Source organism: Neurospora tetrasperma (genome assembly GCF_000213175.1).
Source record: "Neurospora tetrasperma FGSC 2508 unplaced genomic scaffold NEUTE1scaffold_6, whole genome shotgun sequence".
In the NCBI taxonomy this organism is placed as follows: Eukaryota; Fungi; Ascomycota; class Sordariomycetes; order Sordariales; family Sordariaceae; genus Neurospora; species Neurospora tetrasperma.
This window is the reverse complement of record NW_009799104.1, coordinates 1,176,984-1,195,105: the sequence shown is the minus strand read 5'-3', so window position 1 is coordinate 1,195,105 and position 18,122 is coordinate 1,176,984. Positions and strand designations below refer to the sequence as shown.

The window sequence follows — 18,122 nt, the reverse complement described above, 5'->3', positions numbered from 1 at the left end:
AATCCAATTACATAACGGACAGCTCTTTTCAACAGCGATCGTTCAACAGCGCCACGCTCACCACTGCAGAGTGCTAGCTCAGCCGCTCTGAGGTCGGACTCGAGGTTCCATTCAGGTTGTTGCTGGCCAATGGCACATGTCGATTCCACGGGAGGGCGCCCTTGTTAAGGTCCAAGTACCTCGAAGTTACTCTTCATCAAGAAAAGGACTTCAACACTAACTGTTACTGCCGAATTGGCGGATGCCTGCAGTGGATATGCGCTCACGCAAAAAGTCCCCAGCAAGCGCAGTGCCCAACTGGGAAAGTTGGAGCATCCACTTGCAAAGTAGGTACATTTGCATGTTCATCCCCTCCCACCTGGGTGCCGCTGGCCACTTTCCCACTAGACGGGACCATCTCCAAAAACCTCTAGTCTCTCGTTTTGGGTCCTTGGTTTGGATATCGTGTGTGGTCTTTTTTTCCGTCTTCTTTCTCTTGTTTCAAAATCTCCTGTCCTTCAATATACCCCTTCGAATATTATTTCTTTCCTCTGGGCCTTAGTCTTCTTCCCAGGACCCCAGCGTCGTGACTCCTTGCCCAGCCAACAAGCTGCTGACGCTCTGCCCTCGAACTCCTCCGTTCGCTTGCCGTCTTCGTTGGCGATCCCCGGTCGCCCGGGTCCAGTCGCCGCCATGACGCGGCCTGAGTCACAAAACGGTTGGAACAAAGTCCTGCCCACCACCCATTCAGGCCGAGTTGAACGAATGTCACACCAGGAACTCGAGGCTTACGAGAAGGAGATCATCAAAGAGTGGGAGTCATCACCAGGTCACTGGTCCGGAATGTGCGTACAGTTGGATTCCTTCCTATCCTCTTCCCCAAGTCTTGTTTGTACCTTTCCCTCGTCCAGGCACTTGGCTAATTTGTATCCAGAGGAAAACACACAGATACCACCCCCGAGCACCTTGAAAAAGCGAAGCGGTATCACGACCAGTTCAAAAGCAATCTCAATTACCAACTGGGCCGCGGGAGCTATGGCGTCGTCGACAAAGTCCAACTCGCTTACAAGCACCGCTCAATACGCTTGGCACGCAAGTATATTCCCCAGCGACGGAATATGCTACTGGAAACCCTACGGCGTGAGGCCAAGGTGATGGACAAGCTTGAGCATGAACACATTGTCAAACTCATTGGTTCTTATTGCTACCGCAATGTACCTGAGCTGTACCTCTTGCTGTGGCCTGTCGCCGTGTGCAATCTGGATGACCTGTTTAACGACCTGCATCTTCTCCAGACCGGCCAAGACGACCGCGATGAAATTCTCTTTCGCCTGGCCACACTTGATCTTACTGACCTGGACGCCTTTGAATACACCTACCTCCCCAGCAAGCATGTATCCCCTTCGTACGGAAATCGTTGCTTGTTTAGGTACATGCGCCAGATGATGGGCTGCCTCACCCGCGCCCTGGCTTATTTACACAAGTCCGACGTGCGCCATCTGGACCTCAAGCCCGGCAATATCCTCTTAAGCCCTGGAAGAGTCTACCTGGCGGACTTCGGCATAGCAAGAGACGTGCATGACCGGGAAAACACTCTTACTCTCGGGCAACAGGGAACCCCCAAGTGGAGAGCTCCCGAGGTCAGCCGCCTTAGTGATGAGTGGTCGATGCGGGCTGCGGATGTCTACTCTCTCGGAATGGTGTTGCTCAACATCTCAACGGTTGTATATGGCGCCAAAATAGCCGACTTTGATCGTGTTGCCGGAAAGCTGCCAGATCGGGGGAGAGATGCACTACTCGACCAGTTCTTGGGGCATCTTGAAATGCATGCGCTTGCAACCCAGGAATACAAGGACTCCGAAGCGCATACAGTGGGTCCGAAGCACACAATTAATCTGATCAGGAGAATGTCGTCCACTGCACCATCGGAGCGACCTGCGGCGGACGAAGCTGATGTCGAGCTGGTTGAACTAGGTGGTATTGAGCAGGTATATCATGCTTCCTGCTGCAAGAGGAGCAGCCGATTTTTGACTGAAAAGCTTGACTCGCGCCTCAGGCGTGTCACTGAAGACGCCAAGCGACTACGAGACGAGCACGAAAAGATCATCAAGAGGCTAGCTGAGCTCGAAGCAAAAGATGCCACCTACGAAGCTCGGATTAGGAACGAGACGACCCATGTCGCTGAGAGGTACAAACAGAAATGTGAGCAGCTGAAGAAGAGGCTGGAAAACGAATCTGAGGAAAGAAAGAGGCTCGAGGCTAGCTTGATGGAACTCCAAACTGGTAAAAGGCACGGAGTTCCAACCGCCTCGCGCCGAACCACCACTTCTTCATCTGTATCGACGAAAGCGATTCCCGCCCCGAGCGGTTTGAAGATGCCATCGAGACCACCAACGTACCCTCTGCCAACAATTTCGTCATCAGCCCCCATCCTACAAACTCTCGTCAAAATGCCCACCCCAATCGCCGATCGTACTGCTCGTCCAAGCTACTCCCAAGCCGTCTCAACTGGTACTAGCAGTATTCCCGTACCGCAGACCGCGACTCGTCGAGATTCAGTACGCCGAGACTCCATCATCCGTCCAGCTAACCTGCTCAACTCGCCAATCCCGGCTGTTGGGCCCAAGAGAAGTCCAACGCTTGAGGTTGCTCCCGCCAACTATTCGCTGCGATCCAGCACTTCAGCTTCCCGCTTACCTCGAGCTGTCAACCCTGCCACACCTATTAGGTCCAGCACGCCTAGCACGCCGCGGTACAATCGCAACACCTCTTCAGCCGATAGCACTCAGCATAGCATGACGAGTTCGACCCTCAGCCTGAGCAGGTCGCGTAATGACGACCTCAGCATGCCAACGACGGTCGAAAACACGCCCAATGTCTACAGTCTGTCTCCCGGCCGAATTGCCAAGGAGTCGGACGAGATGGTACCCAGACTTGCCGATAGCGATTCTGCAACTGCCATTCGAGTAGATGGTGTCGGTCTTGGGTTGGGTTATGAAGAGGACATCAGACGAGCGGAGAGTGTTGCCTCTCAAGACGATCACGAAGAGAACGAAGAGCGTGACATGCGAGACGACTCTAGTGATGTCAGCTTCGCTCCTTCTACAAGTACTGCACCTTCCATAGGGCGTGATTCCGGTCGTACAGCCATTCAGAGAAAGATCCCTTCAATGCCCACCGCACCCAGTTGGGCAGATGTGGCCAGGACCAAACCCCAGTTGCAAATTTAACCGGGGGTCCGAGGAAAGCGAGGATATTGGATAATATTCCTGAATTATTGGATGACATCGATATGGAATATGGTTAGGGTTGTGAATGTTTGAGGGGGTTGAGAAGGATGGAGCGCTGGATTGGTGTTCCGTCCCAGACCCTCTGGCAGCAAGTGCTTCATCGATGGGTGGTGTATGATGAAGACGAGGCAGATGGAAATGTCCATGGAAGCGAAGCGAAGCGAAGCTGATAGGAATGAGTCAAGATAGGATTATTGTCGTGGATGATCGCGAAATGATTATCAGTAGTGATCAATATATGCCTAGCTAGCAACCAGAATAGATAGTACCAACCACTTAACTAGGCCAGCAGTGTGAAAGAGGTGGTAAAAGTAATATGTGAAAGCCACACCACCAAACCCTCCACACTTACAAGTACGGTGGGTAGACGGGATCTGTGAAAGCCGCACCACCAAACCCTCCACACCTACAAGCACGGTGGGTAGACGGGATCTGTTAATGATGCACCGTAGCGTCCCTAACAAACATATACTTCGACCGAAAGATTCTGCTTGTCTTGTAAAGTCCTATGGACCTGAATTGACTCTTGCGCCATCCAACATCTCGCCTCGGTAGTTAGCTGGCTGACTTGTACATATTACCAATTACACCAGTCATCATCACAGCCTCCAGTCCCCAATCTCTCTCAGTTCCTGGTTCTCCTACCGACCCCGCCTCTAATACTACTTACTCGATCCTACAAATAACTCCGCACCAGGTGCAAGTTGACGTAACAACATGTCGAATATAGGGGGTTCAGAGCTACCACTAATCCATCACCTCGATGGAGCTCCAATTTTTGGGTGTTTGGCGTAGTGGTCAGTATCTGAGACAAAATCCACCCATCAACTTCAACAAACCTGTAGTGGGTAATTTACAAACACCAATTGTAAAGTAATCTTGAGGGCAGGATTCAACAATGAGGACCAAGGAAGAACCTGGAAGACCACGGGGATGGGTAGTTCATAACTACTAGTTCTAATTCTTGCCTGCCATGCTACTATCTATCCTTCGTTGGGTCTACTCTTTCTTCCTTTCACATATACAAATCGCAATAAAACTCTATATCTTGAATCACTCACTCACTCACTAACAAACCATAACCACCCTCTCACCAACGCTTCTCGTCAAACCCAAACCCAAATCCTGAAGCTGCTGCTGCTGCTGGATTTCATCAGTCTCCTCCCCACCACTACCACCACAGGTTTCTCGTTGCCTTTTTTGTCCAAGTTGCTGCTGTCCACCAATGAGATCTACCTCGTCATGGCCACCACCACCAACAGCAACGAACTTCACACTCTTCCTCCTTTTACTCCTTGTCGGACAGCGCAGCGATGATGTCTTTTTCGTCGTTGCCAAAGGTAATACTAACCATAACCCCAACAATGCCTCAAGCAACCAGCTCATATCTGCTGCCCCTGCCCCTGACGACTTGAGCAGGACTGTTGACAGAGGTGCTGTAGCAGTGTGAAGAAGGCTCCGACGACGACCATGACTTAGTAATGCTGCCAAGATCTGTAAGTTCCTTGGTGGTCGGAGGAGGCGGGAGGTGATGAATGTTGATGTCGATGTTGAGAGGCGTGGTGGCTTTGTGGTGGTGTTTGCTATTTTGGTTATTAGTTTCTGTTTCTGTTCTTGTTCTTGTTCTTGGGATGCAATTGAGGTTGTTAAGGTTGAGGTTGAGGTTTAATGGAGAGAACGTACCTTGGAAAGAAATAGCCCCCCGTGGTTTTTTCATCATCATCTCTACCTCTGCTGACTTTCTCTGATGATGTTCTTCTTCTTTTGCTGTTACCCTTCGTTGCAGACTCTCCTCCAATCGAATAACTAATTCCTGCTTCCTCTGGATCTGTGGTTGCTCACAACTGGCAAGGTCCACGACGCTGGAACGGCCGGCTTCAGCGGGAAGTGGAAGGTTGCTGTGGTGGTATGGCTCATAGGGATGTTCATCCCCTGCTGCGGCAAAGAAGAGGAGGGTCAAGACGGTGAGGAGGAGGGCGAGGGTTGTCTCTCCGGAGAGGAATGGCTGCATTTTTTTTTGCTGCGGTATCGAGAACCGCTAAAGGTGATCTCGTCCTTGGAATCGGGTTTGGGTATCCTATCTGTGTTTTATGGCTGTGTGTGTTGGTTTTTTGGTGTTGGGGTGTTGATGTTGTCTCCTGGGCAGGCAGGTGGTAGGTAGGTAGTTGGTGGTAAAACTACCCAGTTGGAAAAGGGTATGTAGATGTGATGTGGTGATATCAAGTTGGAGGCGGTGATGAAAAAGGAAAAAAAAAGCAAGTGTAGTCGATTGTGGAAGTTTGGGCTAGTCCGCGGAGGTTTAGGTCCGCCTATGGTATGACAGCGAGGAGTAGATAAGGGGAATATGTCGTAGCTCGTAACACGGAGGATTGACGGGAAGGTAGAAGGATGTACAGATGCCGGCTGGTTCGAAGAAGAGTGTATAATCGCTGAATATCAAAACTTTTCTGAACAAACGGACTTTTAATGATGGATTGATGGATCACTTTGAAGGGGGAAAGATCTCGGGCATACCAAAATCAAGGCAACAAGAAACCTTTTTATTTCCTTCTGCAATCCCTATCTCCCCCCGCTTTCTTCCCCTCATCATCTCATCCCCGCCATGCGACCGAGTGCATGTTGTGCATTTGATAAAGATCAAGCCCGGATCGATGGCGTAGGATATGCATCCGGACTCGGTTTCTCGGCTTATCAGAAACATGCGACCGGTCAAAGCGACCCGGACTGCGCTCGGTTACCACCCGGTCGGAGTGGAATGCTCGAAAGCCTGCGTTGAGGCCTAACGGTCGCAGGTCACCATCTTTATGTGCGTAAGTACATATGTATGTATGAGCATGCAATAAGTAGGCGAACCAGAACCGAGAGGCTGGGCGTGCCAATCGCAACCGCTCTTGGTGTTCCTGGCCGAGTTTTGTTTTGATTTTTGACATCCTCCCTTTGGATGTCTCACGTCAATAAACCGCCTCATTTCTTTCACTTGCATTGCCGAGCACCCATCAGAGCCTTCTATTTTGTAGGACCTTCCCCTTCCATTACCCCGCCGCAATGATAAACTGTTTGCGGCGAACAAATGGTTTTAATTCCCGATAACTCTTCTGTTTACCCCCGAGTTCCCTCTCCAAACTCCAATCAGGCTCGCATGCGCATGCGTAAACGTATGCGTACGTAGTGTACCTCAAAATGCACAGAATGCATGTCACACAGCTCGCATCCCCAAGCCACATGTTTACCTACCTTATCTACCCTATCGTTTCACTCTTTCTTCCGAGCACCGACCGGAAATAACTATCGATCAGCCACAGCAGTTACATGCACCGCCGCGTTCAGATAACACCCATTCTCCGGCAAGCACGTCGCGCCTGGGCTGAGCTTGAACACACCACGTGGGCCAACAGTAAACTCGTCTTCGCCATCGTTCAGTATCACCCTTAGCTTGCCGCTGACGAGGGTGCATATTCGGGTGCGGGTTTGGTCGGCGGGCAGCCGCTGAGTGCTACCCGAGGTGATGGTGAGTGCTGTCAGGGTGGTCGATTTGCATATCTGGATGGTCTGGTTGGCTGAGAGGTACGAGGAGGAGTAGACGAGGTCTAATAATTGGTGGTTAGTATTTCTGGCTTGAAGAGTAAGAGGCGGATAGGGGGAGTACACTCACTTTCCGATGGGTGGCGCCGCCTGGGGAGAACCCCTCTTGAACCTCTTTCCCAGTCTTCGGTTACGAGATCCTCCTTAGACACCAACAAAGACGAAGCAAAAGCAGCAGTGGCCTGAATTGAGGTCGGTACGGCGGTTTGTTCCCTCGTCCGGAGACGCTTGCTGGCCCGGCGATACTCGACATCTTCCTGTTCCTCTTCTGCGACATCCAAGCTAGCTGAAGCGCAAGTCGGCGATGGGTCCTTGAGAGTGATCACATTTCGTGGCGACGGTACTCCGTCCACATCTGCCTCGCTCTCTTCCGCAGCAGCAATACTAGGAAATCTTTGCGAGCGCCGGATGACCGTGGCGCCAAGTTGCTCGTCGTACTCGTAAGCCTCCTCGTTCTCCTCCTCCTCCTCCTCCTCATCCGCTTCGTCTTCTGCCTCATCGCCTGCTTCGTCCCCTGCTTCGTCCCCTGCTTCTTCTACATCACCACCATTTCCAAACGCAACCACGCGTGTCGCGCGCTCTTCAGTTTTGTTCAGGTGCTTGATACTGCATGCATTGTATGTGTTGCCGTAAAGACAGTTGGCACAAGCGTTGCGATAACTAACAGAGACCAACCTGCGTAACTTGACGCTAATCTTGGGTATAATGGTGATACAGCCCTTAAAAGGCCCTGCGCGGCGCCGACATGCAGTACAAGGCTTGGGGGCTTCGCGCCCAGTAAGTTGCGCAACTACTGCGGTGAGCTGCTTAGGAGCGAGTGTGTGAGTGACTGGAAGAGGGTGCTTCAACTTGAGATCTCGCCGACGGGGTAGAGAGAGGAGAACTTCCAGTTCTGTTTCCTCTATTTCTGGAAAGTTACCCCCGATCTGGGAGGTGATATATCGCCGCAGTCTTTCGGGGTGCCCAACTTCCTCTCCTGGTTCTGGTGTTGGTGGTGATGTTGTTATTTCGTCGAGAGTCCGCTTTTGGCTTATCCGGCCCGGCATTTCGTTGTTTTGATTTTCATCATCGTCGGTCGAGATATCCGGCTCCACAACACGCCTGTGTTCCTTGTTGGGCAAATGCGCCTCTCTCAAAGGTGACTCGTCATAATTCATTGGGCCCCTAGACACAACACGAGGACCGGTCTTGCTGCGGCCTTCAACGATGCTAAAAGTCCCGTCTTGGTTGTCGTTTACGCAAACGCTGGGATGACATACGGTCCAATGATTGCTATAGGCTGCTTGCCCTCTGAGGAGGGGTCTGCACGACCTGATGGGGCATATCCAGGGTCGAAGGGGAAACGCTTGAAGTTCAAGTTGGTAGCCTTCGGGGATCAATCCTCGGGTCACCTGAAACCGATTGATCTCTGGATTCAGCCAATGGGTATAAGGCCGACCATCGTTGGCATTATCGAACCCAACATCAGAAGGGATAACGCGGGCATTTCCAGCTGACTTATGAAGAGCTGGGGAGCTGGTACGTTCTGTGTTATGCATTTCTTGCAAGTCTCTACTATCCTTGATGATAGTCTCTCCAATTGAGCTACCCGTTGAGGAACTTTTCCCTCTGCGATGCTGTCGCAACATTCGATTGACATAGTTTTGAGATATCTGGGGTTCCGCTAATGGTTCACTCTCTCTTGCTCCACGCGATACTACGACCGGTGGGTCATTGTGATAGTCGATCCGAAGTTGCTCAATATGGAGAGCAGTCATAGGACGCTTAACAACGGTAAAGGTCCCGTCCAGATTGTCATTGAGCCGGCAGCCGTAGTATCTCATCTTGAAGTGATTAGCAAGGTGATACTTGGCGCTGTATAGGTACCGGCATGATCTGACTGGGCATATCCATTGGTGGGTGGGATGCTCCGTATAAAGGGTCCATTCGTCTGGCAATAAGACGCCGCGTAGTTCTTTCCACGCCCCGGACTGGTCTGTTTAAACGGTTAGCCAGGTTGGATAGGAAGAGTGAATGTGGGAAGAACTGACCAGGCCACATGTTGTATGGACGTCCGGATTTTGCGGTTACCAATATCTTCTCGGTAGGCCCCTCGTTGGAAGGACCAACAGCACCCTTGGCCTCATCCTGGGGGTCAAGCTCATCGTCACTCATGGCTGAGATCTGGATGGTTTCACTCTCATCGATTGGTGACCGCCGACGAAGCTCGCGCTTGGGGACTTCCTGTACAGGCAGGGATTTGCTGTGGGCATGTGGTGTGTAGGGTTTAGGTTCAACCATGGGTGATTCCGCAGGACTCCTGTACTTTTTGGATACAATGATACAGGATTTAGTGGTACCACCAAATCTTCTGCCATTGCCAGGGGTGGGGTTGGCATATCTCCCAAGGTCGGTCAAGGTGCCGTCCAGATTATCGTTTAATCGACAAGCACGGTGAAGCACAAGAAAATGTCTGCCCAAATTTGGAAGGCCCGGTAAGAGGGCTCGACAACTTCTGACTGGGCATATCCAAGGAAGTTCGGGATGATCGGACAGTTCATAACCGGGAGGCAGGAGTGCACCGCAGGTGGGCAGTAACTTGCCCGTATCTTGGTCCTTCCAGACCTTATAAGCGCTAGCATCAAGGGCTTCGGTGCTCGGATCGATTGTTGGTGGTTTTGGTGGTGCTTGGGTCTTGGAGCGGGTCGCCCGACTGGCGCTCAAGGCGTCCATGGCGAGTTGGGCCTTTATAAGGTCCGAGTCCTGAATATCTCCCATGGCGATGTTGTCCGAGTCAGGCTCTTGTTTTGGTTGGGGTTTTGGTAGTTTTGGGCCAGAGTTTGCGGAAGAGGGTGAAGGACGGCTGTGGCCGGTTCTCTTCATCTTGAACACAGGTTTGGGTTTGGGTTTGGGATGAGATGCAATCAACCTCCCACTTGCCGTTGCCGTTTCCGTCTTATGTTCTCGTGTTTCCCGCGGCGAGCGATGCCGCTGCCCGATATCATCGTTGTCGTCGCCATGAGAACCTGTTGAGATTGGGATGTTTTCTTTGCTGCTTCTGGTTTTTGCTGTGGGTGAATGGTGGTTGCTGTTCACATTTGACCGACGCGTAGGAGGAGAGGCGGAAGTCGACAGAAATGGCATGGCAGGAAGAAACAAGCCACATGAGATGGAAGGAAGCGGACATAAAGTGGATGAAATGTCCCCGGTTCCTTCAAGTTACTGTGTACATTGACGCGACGCACAAAGTCGATTTGAACCTTCCTTTGCTCTGGTGTCCACGTCCACGCAATTTGTTAGTGAACTGCAGAGGCTACCACTGACGCGCTAACAAGCCCGCCAAAAGATCTCCACGCAGGCCGGGGAGCATGCAGTCGGGTGGGTGTGTGAAGCACGAGCGATGGGTGGAGCAGATGGTCAGTGCTTACACCGGACAGGATACGGGTTGGAGGCAGCCTCCAGTGTGGCGGCCACCTCAGTCCTCCCATCGACAAAGCTTCAATTATGTCGATAGGTTGGCTTCATTTTACGGTTTCATAGCCTCGTTGGGCGTTTTACTAGGCTTTCCTGATTTTTCTCGTGTTACTCAACGTCATAAACTTGTTATTTCTACCTTGCTTTTCTCTCCTGTCAACATCATCATCAGCTTCTTGTCTTCTTTTTGTTGACCTCGACGACCCTGGCATCTCATTCTCTCCCAAAGCAGACACTGTCTTCTACTTGATATCAGACATAGGAGACATCCACCAGGCAAAGCCTTAGCAACGGGATGGCACATCAAGCTTCGCAACCACACGGCCCGCTACAACTGGTGCGCGCCCCAGAACGTCCCGAATTCACCGGCAAGAAATCCGTCTTCTTAGCCGGGACCACGTCCAAGATGGGAGATGAGCCCGACTGGCGGGATACCTTAAGCAGACAACTCTCGCGTCTTCCTATTACGGTCATCAACCCCACCCCACCCAATTGGACTGACTGGCCGGAAGACATATCATTCAAGCCCTTCCGTGACCAAGTCGAATGGGAACTGGATATGCAGGAAAGGGCAGACATAGTCCTGATATACTATGGACCCAACACACTTGCGCCCATCAGTCTTTTGGAGCTTGGTCTCTGCGCGCGCACCGGCAAGGCCATTGTGTGTTGCCATAAGGACTATAAGAAGAGAGGCAACGTACAGATTGTCGCCAAGAGATACGGCATCGAGTTGCTAGAGAATGAGAAGGACATGGCAGCAGCCGTGATCAGGAAGCTCGGTTCTTTGGATAATTAGGCGTTGTCGGTAACTCGGGCATTCGGGTTGTTTGGTTTATTTGGGCTGTGGATCCTATTATGAGTGATGAATTTCTCTTGAGCTTCTGAACGAGTTAGAAATCATTCCAAGCAACTCCGAATCGAGACCCTGAAGTTAATTGCTTAGGTGTGCAAGCTCGGCAGGTTTGACTCCAAATGTGAAAGTGGAGGAAACGGGACGACCCCGGTCGAAGATCCCCCACATTGAGTTCATCGTTCAGGTCCCCCCCTGCAGTGGTCATAGCTCCTCAAATGTGGCTAGAGAGAGTCTACACAGTATGTACATACTTGTAGATTTCAGTCGCAAAACACCACAAATGCGCCACAGCTTGGTGGAGAACTGCATCGCAATTTGCGGCTTTGTCGACAGCATGTGTCCTTTCTATCAATGTGCATCGATAGCTCTTTGGCGAGGACGGGAAGCATTGCATATATTTATCACCATTTGCCAACCCCAACTTCGGGACTCATGGATTTCTCATAGGTATTTCCTCTAGACAAAGGGAACTGTTCTCTCCTCAATCAATCAATCAACCACTCAGTTTGTCGGACATCCGTGACATGCATCAACAATTCCTGCATTGCATTTCGACTCAACCACGTTTTCCCAAGGCCATGTATATAACGGTGGATTCAATCACCATTTTCATTCCGTTCTTTTATCTCTTCTTTCCAACCAATTCAAGCATCCTCACCTCCGTTGTGCCAATCATCGTGATGCTGCATGCTCAGAGAACTTCGACACGGTTTGCAGTACAGTACTCCAGCTTCGATAACCCTAACCCTGGGTGAAAGTCGTCCTTGCCCCGCCAAAGTCTTGCGACGGGAAAGATTGCAAGAACCATCTTTCAATTTACGACTCACAGCTGACGGAGACCCTTCAGCGCCGTGGACAAGTGCAGGGTGCTACTAGTATACAAAAGGTGTGGCTTGACTCATTCGTTCCGTCTCTTTCACGTCGGTCTGAATATCATTCAATTGAGCATCATCACTCAGTCGACCTGCAGCTGTGCACTTGCCACGCTGCGTGACCTCTTTTATGACTTACCTACCCTCATGACCTTTTGACTAACTTTGGATTCGACATCCAATCTGATAGGGCTGGAAATAACCCCACCACCGGATGCACTCCTTTGCCCGTCTACGCGGCCTCATTCCTTCGACCAGGACTATCTCGGCTCTTAGTACAAGACCAATTCGTCTTTTCCCTCGTCCCCTCCCTTCATCATACCCCCGCCGCCCATTCACACCGTCGCCGTTAATCATGGCCGCCATTACCGTTCACAGCACCCTGAAGCCGGGTCCCCCCGTGCCGTTTGTACCAAAGGAGGAGGGTGCCATTAGCTGGTACGCCTGCGGGCCGACTGTTGTATGTACTGAGAACTACGACTTCTACTTTACTTCCATTGACATTTCGTAGTACGATCTCAGCCACTTGGGCCATGCCCGTAACTATGTCTCCACAGACATCATCCGCCGGATCCTTATGCATTATTTTGACTACAAGGTCAACTTTGTGGTAAGTAAACGAATACATGCTTCTACCATCGAACTTGCCATGTCCCTTAAGCTAACACTTCACTATAGATGAATTACACAGATGTCGATGACAAGGTGGGCTTCAATTCTGCTCATCCGTAATCATCAATATCAGTCTGACTTTTCCCAGATCATCATCAAAGCGAGGAGAAAGAGGCTCCTAGAGTTGGAAAAGGAGAAGCCATATACCCCCGAGCAGATCCACGATCTCATTTTCAAGGCCTTCCAGGCATACACCAAAAGTCTTCCCCTCCTGGCACCCGAAGATGCTGCCCCGCTAGACGAGAAAAACTACGAGGAGCGGAAACAGGCCGCTTACGGTGTTGTTTTGGCCGGTGGTCCCCTTGTCCCCGAGACAAAACCTGGCGACGCCGAGGCCAAGGTCAAGATGCACCTAAACAACATGGATGCTGCGGCCGAAGCTCTTAAGAACGGTTCCGGTCTCGACGCCGCCGAGGACGTCCTCCTACCCTACCTCGATTCGCTCTACAAGGAGACCATCGACACTAGCGATCAGACCATCTTTACCGACCTCACAAAGACGATGGAGAAGGCATTCGCTGACGATATGGAGGCTTTGAACGTCCTTCCTCCCGATGTCATCACTCGCGTTACCGAATATGTTCCTCAGATCGTCGCCTTCGTTGAGCAGATCATCCAAAAGGGATTCGCCTACGAGGCCGACGGTTCTGTCTACTTTGACATTGGCGCGTTCGAGAAGGCCGGTAACACCTATGCTCGCCTTCGCCCCGAGAGCAAGAACGACACTGCCCTGCAAGAGGAGGGAGAGGGTTCCCTTTCGACTGCTCTGGGAGGCAAGAAGCGTTCTGGTGACTTTGCCCTTTGGAAAAAGTCGAAGCCCGGTGAGCCCTATTGGCCCAGCCCTTGGGGTGCTGGTCGCCCAGGTTGGCACATTGAGTGCTCCGTTATGGCTTCCGACAAGCTTGGCGAGCAGATGGATATCCACTCTGGTGGTATCGATCTTGCTTTTCCTCATCACGACAACGAGCTGGCCCAGAGTGAGGCTTACTTCCATGACTGCTGCAAGGGTGAGCACACTTGGGTCAAGTATTTCCTGGTAGGCTTTCTGTTTTTTTTTTCTCCTTGGTGTTCTGATCATGCACTGACGTTCCGCACAGCACATGGGCCATCTTTCCATTGCCGGAAGCAAAATGTCCAAGAGCTTGAAGAACTTCCAGACGATACAAGACGCCCTCGCCTCCACCTACACTGCCCGCAACATGCGTATCGTCTTCCTGCTCAGCCGCTGGAACGACGGTGTCGAGATCTCCCCCGACATGAGGAAACAGGCCGACAACTGGGAGACCACGCTCGACAACTTCTTCACCAACGTCAAGGCTCGCTTGTCCGAGGTCGACGCTTCGTCCGGCATCAAGGATCTCTCCCTCTCGGAAGACGCCGGTGCCAGGGGTCTGCTCGAGGATTTCGAGCAAGCCAAGAAGGATCTCGACGCCGCCCTCAGGAACTCCTTCGACACCCCTACCGCCATGCAGGTCCTCCTCAAGCTGGTCCGCAACGCCAACATCTACATGAACTCCAGCAACCCCAACGTCCAAGCCCTCGAGTCTGTTGCCCGCTGGGTGACCAAGATCGTCGGCGTCTTTGGTCTCGACGCCAGCGCCCAGCCCCCATACGATGGTCTGGGCTGGTCCTCCGCCACCGCCTCCAACAAGGCCAACGTTGACCCCCAGACCGCCGTCAAGCCCTACGCCGCCGCCTTTAACCAGGTCAAGCAGGAGGTTGCCGCGCTCGACCTTGCTGGTAACGAGTCCATCAAGTCCCTCCTCGAGCAGCAGAACCCCGACAGCGAGTTCGCGGAGCTCGAGAAGAGCGGCGAGAAGGACGCCGAAAAGCTGGCGCTGCCTTTCATCCGCGCTACCTCCAAGCTGCGCGATGAGTTGCGCGCTACCATTTCTTCTGGAGTTGCTCTCGATCCCAAGGTCAAGCAGGCAATCCTTGCGCTCAGCGACCGTATTCGTGACTACGACCTTACCGATCTTGGTGTGCAGCTCGATGATCGCGTTGATGGACCTAGTCTGGTCAAGTTCGTGCCGGCTTCCAAGTTGATCCAGGCGCGTGAGGAGAAGGCTGCATTGCTGGCTGAAAAGGCCAGACAGAAGGAGGAGGGTAAGTTATTTCGATTTCCTTTAACCTATTTTCACCACGTTAGAATCAAGACCACTAACTGACACTTTCCAAAACAGCCCGCAAAGCAAAGGAAAAGGCCGAGCAAGAAAAGTGGGAAAAGGCCAAGCTTTCTCCCCAGGACATGTTCAAGAGTGACGCCAAGTACACCGAGTTCGACGCCGATGGCTTGCCCACCAAGCTGGCGGATGGCAACGAAGTGCCCAAGAGCCAGGTCAAGAAGCTCAAGAAGGAGTGGGAGAAGCAGAAGAAGCTTCATGAGGAGTATCTCGCTAAATTTGGCTCTGCTTAGAGGGCCGGCCGGGGCTTTGATACCATGAAAGAGGAGAGTTGGCTGTCTAAGAGAAGGGTTTACGAGGTGTTTATATAGAACTCTCTGAATTGATATCCCGTTGTGTGTCTCCGTGTCTTTTTTTCTGGGGGTGGTGCAGGGTTCTAGACACCGTGTGTTATTATCGTTCCTTTCTTCGGGAGTGAACATGATGTGATAGACCGTGCTATGTTGATAGTGGTTGGCTTCGGCAAGAGTTCATGATTCTTTGGTAGGTGGTTGCTATACGTGTGGTGCTACCCTTCGCAACACCTGTGTTACGGATGCAATAATGGACTGCAATGCTCTCTACTCTAGGTTTTCCCCCAATAGATTTATCACCCAGTACCACTGGTCGAAAAATGGGTGGTAAGGCATCAAGGAAATACACGGCAGGTACAACTACAGACACTATTATTAAGTACTACCAAGGGAACAGAACAACTCATCCAGCAAACCAGTTTGGAGACACAAGTACAGTCGTTTGATGGTCGGTACATCCAACAATTGTAGCGCCCAACCCTCCTTCGGCTTGATCCAGAACCCTTCCTCTGTCACTCAGTGAGCCTGAGGTGCCACTGCAGCTCGGTATCTGCACGTAGTATATCATGTCTTTCGTCCCGAGCTACAACAATGAACCGCACCTTCCTTTCAGCTCGGCTACCATATGTCAGGGTCTTAGGTTGTTATGTCATACATGCCCTCGTACTCTCGTCATAGTATCTAGCATTCGTCCTTACTTTCCATTCTTCCTCTACCGTGTTTGTCCCACAAAACATATCTCGACTACAGCAGACTTCCTACAACCAAAAAGCACCTTCAACTCTACCCATCCTGTCCATTCCTATCAACATATCCCACCACCCCAACGAGGTGATCCAACTCACTTCATCGGGGAAAACACAGAAAAGATGGACATAATAATAACAGGCGCCGGCCTCTCCGGCTTCTCCACCGCTCTGTCCCTCCGGCGCGCGAACCCTTTTCACCGGATAACTATCCTCGAGCGATCCTCCCACTACTCTGCTTCCTCCTCCACCATCAGCAGCAAGTCATACACATCCCACGAAGTAGGCGCAGCAGTCAACGTTCCCCCCAACGTCTCTCGCTTCCTCTGCCACCCCCAGCCCGGGCGCGGATGGGGCCTAGACCCACTGAAACAAAAGTTTGTAAAGAGCGAGGGGATGTTGGTCATGAACCCACCGACGATGGAGCAGATCCTGGGACAAGGGTTGGATCATAGTAGGAATGAAGAGGTTTGGGGAGGGGGAGCACTGTGGTATGCGCATCGGGTTGATTTGCATGGGGGGTTGTTGGGGTTGGTGTTGGATACGAATGATGATGATGACGACGAGATTGATGAGGTTGGTGATGATGGGAATGATGATGGGAATGAAAAGGAGGAAGTCAATGGGGTGGATGGGATGGATGGAAAGGGGAGAAAGGGGAGAAAGGGGTGGGTGAGAATTGAAGGTGGGAAAGAGGTTGTTGCGTATGTGAGTACTTCCTCCACCACCAAGCAGATGACCGTTTATGTCCTCGAGAGAGAAGAGAATTGCTGAATTAAAATTCAGGACCCCTCAAAACCCTCAGTGACCCTCTCCGACAACACCGTTCTAACAGCAGACCTCATCATCGCCGCCGACGGGGTGCACTCTCGCGCACCTGAATACGTCCTCGGACACCCGAACCAGCCTCAGATGCTTCCTGATCCGAAGCTAAATACCTGCTACCGGTTTCTGATTCCGACGGCGGAAATTGCTGATGATCCAGACACAGAGTTCTTCTTGGATGAGGATCGGAAAGAGGCCAAGGTTTGCAGGCTGTGGCCGGATGTGAAAGGGAGGAAGAGGGTAATTGCTTATCGGTGTCGAGGGTGAGTGCGATGACTTCGAGGTGATAAGATGGAGAGATTGGTCGGAAAGATTCATGGGAGAAAAGGGGGAGAAAAAAGGCTGACGATTAAGCAGTGGTGAAGTGTTCAACTTCGTGGTCATGCTCCGGGATGAGACAAGTACTGCGAAGCGGGAGGGTCAGTACCTAGAGAGACACTCACCCACCCCATTCCCAAACGTCGTCCTCGCTGATTCACTAACACTTAGAACTTTCTACCAAGACTGGCACGCCCCCGTTTCCAAGTCCGAAGTCCTCTCCAAGCTGTCCGATTTCCACCCCGGCATCCTAGCCGTGATCAAGTACGTCTTCATTATCTCCCTATCCGTACTATGTGGTTCCCCCTCCATCCGCTCGTCTTCCACAATGAATAACACCTCATGAAAGGACTTGATGTTAACCCACCATCGGTGTGCTAACGAGAAAAACCAAAAAGCAAAGCAACAGACCTCAAACGCTGGCCCCTCCTCTACCGCCCTCCCATCCCAACCTGGCACAAAGACCGGTTGGTTCTTGTGGGTGACGCTGCTCATCCTATGTTACCTCGTAAGTTACCTACCCTTCCATCATGCCACACCTCTTTCCCTCCTACTACACTAATCACGAGAAAAAAAAACAAAAAAGATCATGGCCAAGGAGGCGCCCAAGCAATCGAAGACGGCCTTGTCCTCGGCCTCTGTCTAGGGGACTTATCCAGCACTTCTTCCCCCGAGGAACTCGAGCGGCGACTTCAAGTCTACGAAAAGATCCGGCTCAACCGGGCTTCAGCTATCCAGGTGATGAGTAACGTTGGTTTTGACGAGGAGGCACCGCGGGAGTTGGAGGGGTATCTGACGGAGGAAGGATGGGACGGGAGAGTGCCTAGTAAGTCATTTTTTCGCTTCTTAATCTGAGGGGATAGGGGTTAAGGAAGTAAAGGGGGACGGACGACTGCTGACGCGAAAATCCAGAAAATATGAAGGAAGTGGTTGAACTTGAGTATGGACCGGATGTGGTGGAGAGGACTGTGAAGACGATGAAAGACGAGGTTGATGCTGGGTGGGAGGTGCCGAGGGGGTTTTTCCCGGGGTTCAAAAGGCAGTAGAGGTACT

At 51.7% G+C, this 18,122-nt stretch overlaps 7 protein-coding genes across 7 annotated transcripts; 4 read left to right on the top strand and 3 right to left on the bottom strand.

Annotated features, from left to right (window-relative positions):
- Positions 1–598: 598 nt before the first annotated feature.
- Positions 599–3,553, top strand: NEUTE1DRAFT_87368 (uncharacterized protein; the record flags this gene model as incomplete). Its single annotated transcript, XM_009855888.1, has 2 exons — positions 599–824; positions 914–3,553. The coding sequence occupies 2 exons, from the start codon at positions 673–675 to the stop codon at positions 3,207–3,209; spliced, it is 2,448 nt and encodes an 815-aa protein (XP_009854190.1).
- Positions 3,554–4,194: 641 nt separating this feature from the next.
- NEUTE1DRAFT_131811 (uncharacterized protein) lies at positions 4,195–5,410 on the bottom strand (the record flags this gene model as incomplete). The annotated part of the gene is made up of 2 exons (XM_009855887.1): positions 4,195–4,852; positions 4,953–5,410. The coding sequence occupies 2 exons, from the start codon at positions 5,278–5,280 to the stop codon at positions 4,338–4,340; spliced, it is 843 nt and encodes a 280-aa protein (XP_009854189.1).
- A 605-nt stretch (positions 5,411–6,015) lies between these two features.
- Positions 6,016–6,298, bottom strand: NEUTE1DRAFT_118101 (uncharacterized protein; the record flags this gene model as incomplete). Its single annotated transcript, XM_009855886.1, has 1 exon — positions 6,016–6,298. The coding sequence occupies one exon, from the start codon at positions 6,250–6,252 to the stop codon at positions 6,049–6,051; it is 204 nt and encodes a 67-aa protein (XP_009854188.1).
- A 179-nt stretch (positions 6,299–6,477) lies between these two features.
- On the bottom strand, positions 6,478–9,713 carry NEUTE1DRAFT_68683 (uncharacterized protein; the record flags this gene model as incomplete). Its single annotated transcript, XM_009855885.1, has 4 exons — positions 6,478–6,856; positions 6,922–8,096; positions 8,349–8,547; positions 8,882–9,713. The coding sequence occupies 4 exons, from the start codon at positions 9,711–9,713 to the stop codon at positions 6,555–6,557; spliced, it is 2,508 nt and encodes an 835-aa protein (XP_009854187.1).
- An 886-nt stretch (positions 9,714–10,599) lies between these two features.
- On the top strand, positions 10,600–11,219 carry NEUTE1DRAFT_87366 (uncharacterized protein; the record flags this gene model as incomplete). Its single annotated transcript, XM_009855884.1, has 1 exon — positions 10,600–11,219. One exon carries the CDS (start codon positions 10,600–10,602, stop codon positions 11,101–11,103), a length of 504 nt encoding a protein of 167 aa, XP_009854186.1.
- A 1,168-nt stretch (positions 11,220–12,387) lies between these two features.
- On the top strand, positions 12,388–15,232 carry NEUTE1DRAFT_87363 (uncharacterized protein; the record flags this gene model as incomplete). The annotated part of the gene is made up of 5 exons (XM_009855883.1): positions 12,388–12,492; positions 12,544–12,642; positions 12,793–13,740; positions 13,802–14,810; positions 14,888–15,232. The coding sequence occupies 5 exons, from the start codon at positions 12,388–12,390 to the stop codon at positions 15,118–15,120; spliced, it is 2,394 nt and encodes a 797-aa protein (XP_009854185.1).
- An 817-nt stretch (positions 15,233–16,049) lies between these two features.
- Positions 16,050–18,115, top strand: NEUTE1DRAFT_49030 (uncharacterized protein; the record flags this gene model as incomplete). Its single annotated transcript, XM_009855539.1, has 8 exons — positions 16,050–16,462; positions 16,580–16,634; positions 16,713–17,014; positions 17,109–17,170; positions 17,255–17,333; positions 17,468–17,577; positions 17,656–17,895; positions 17,982–18,115. The coding sequence occupies 8 exons, from the start codon at positions 16,050–16,052 to the stop codon at positions 18,113–18,115; spliced, it is 1,395 nt and encodes a 464-aa protein (XP_009853841.1).
- Between the last annotated feature and the right edge of the window lie 7 nt (positions 18,116–18,122).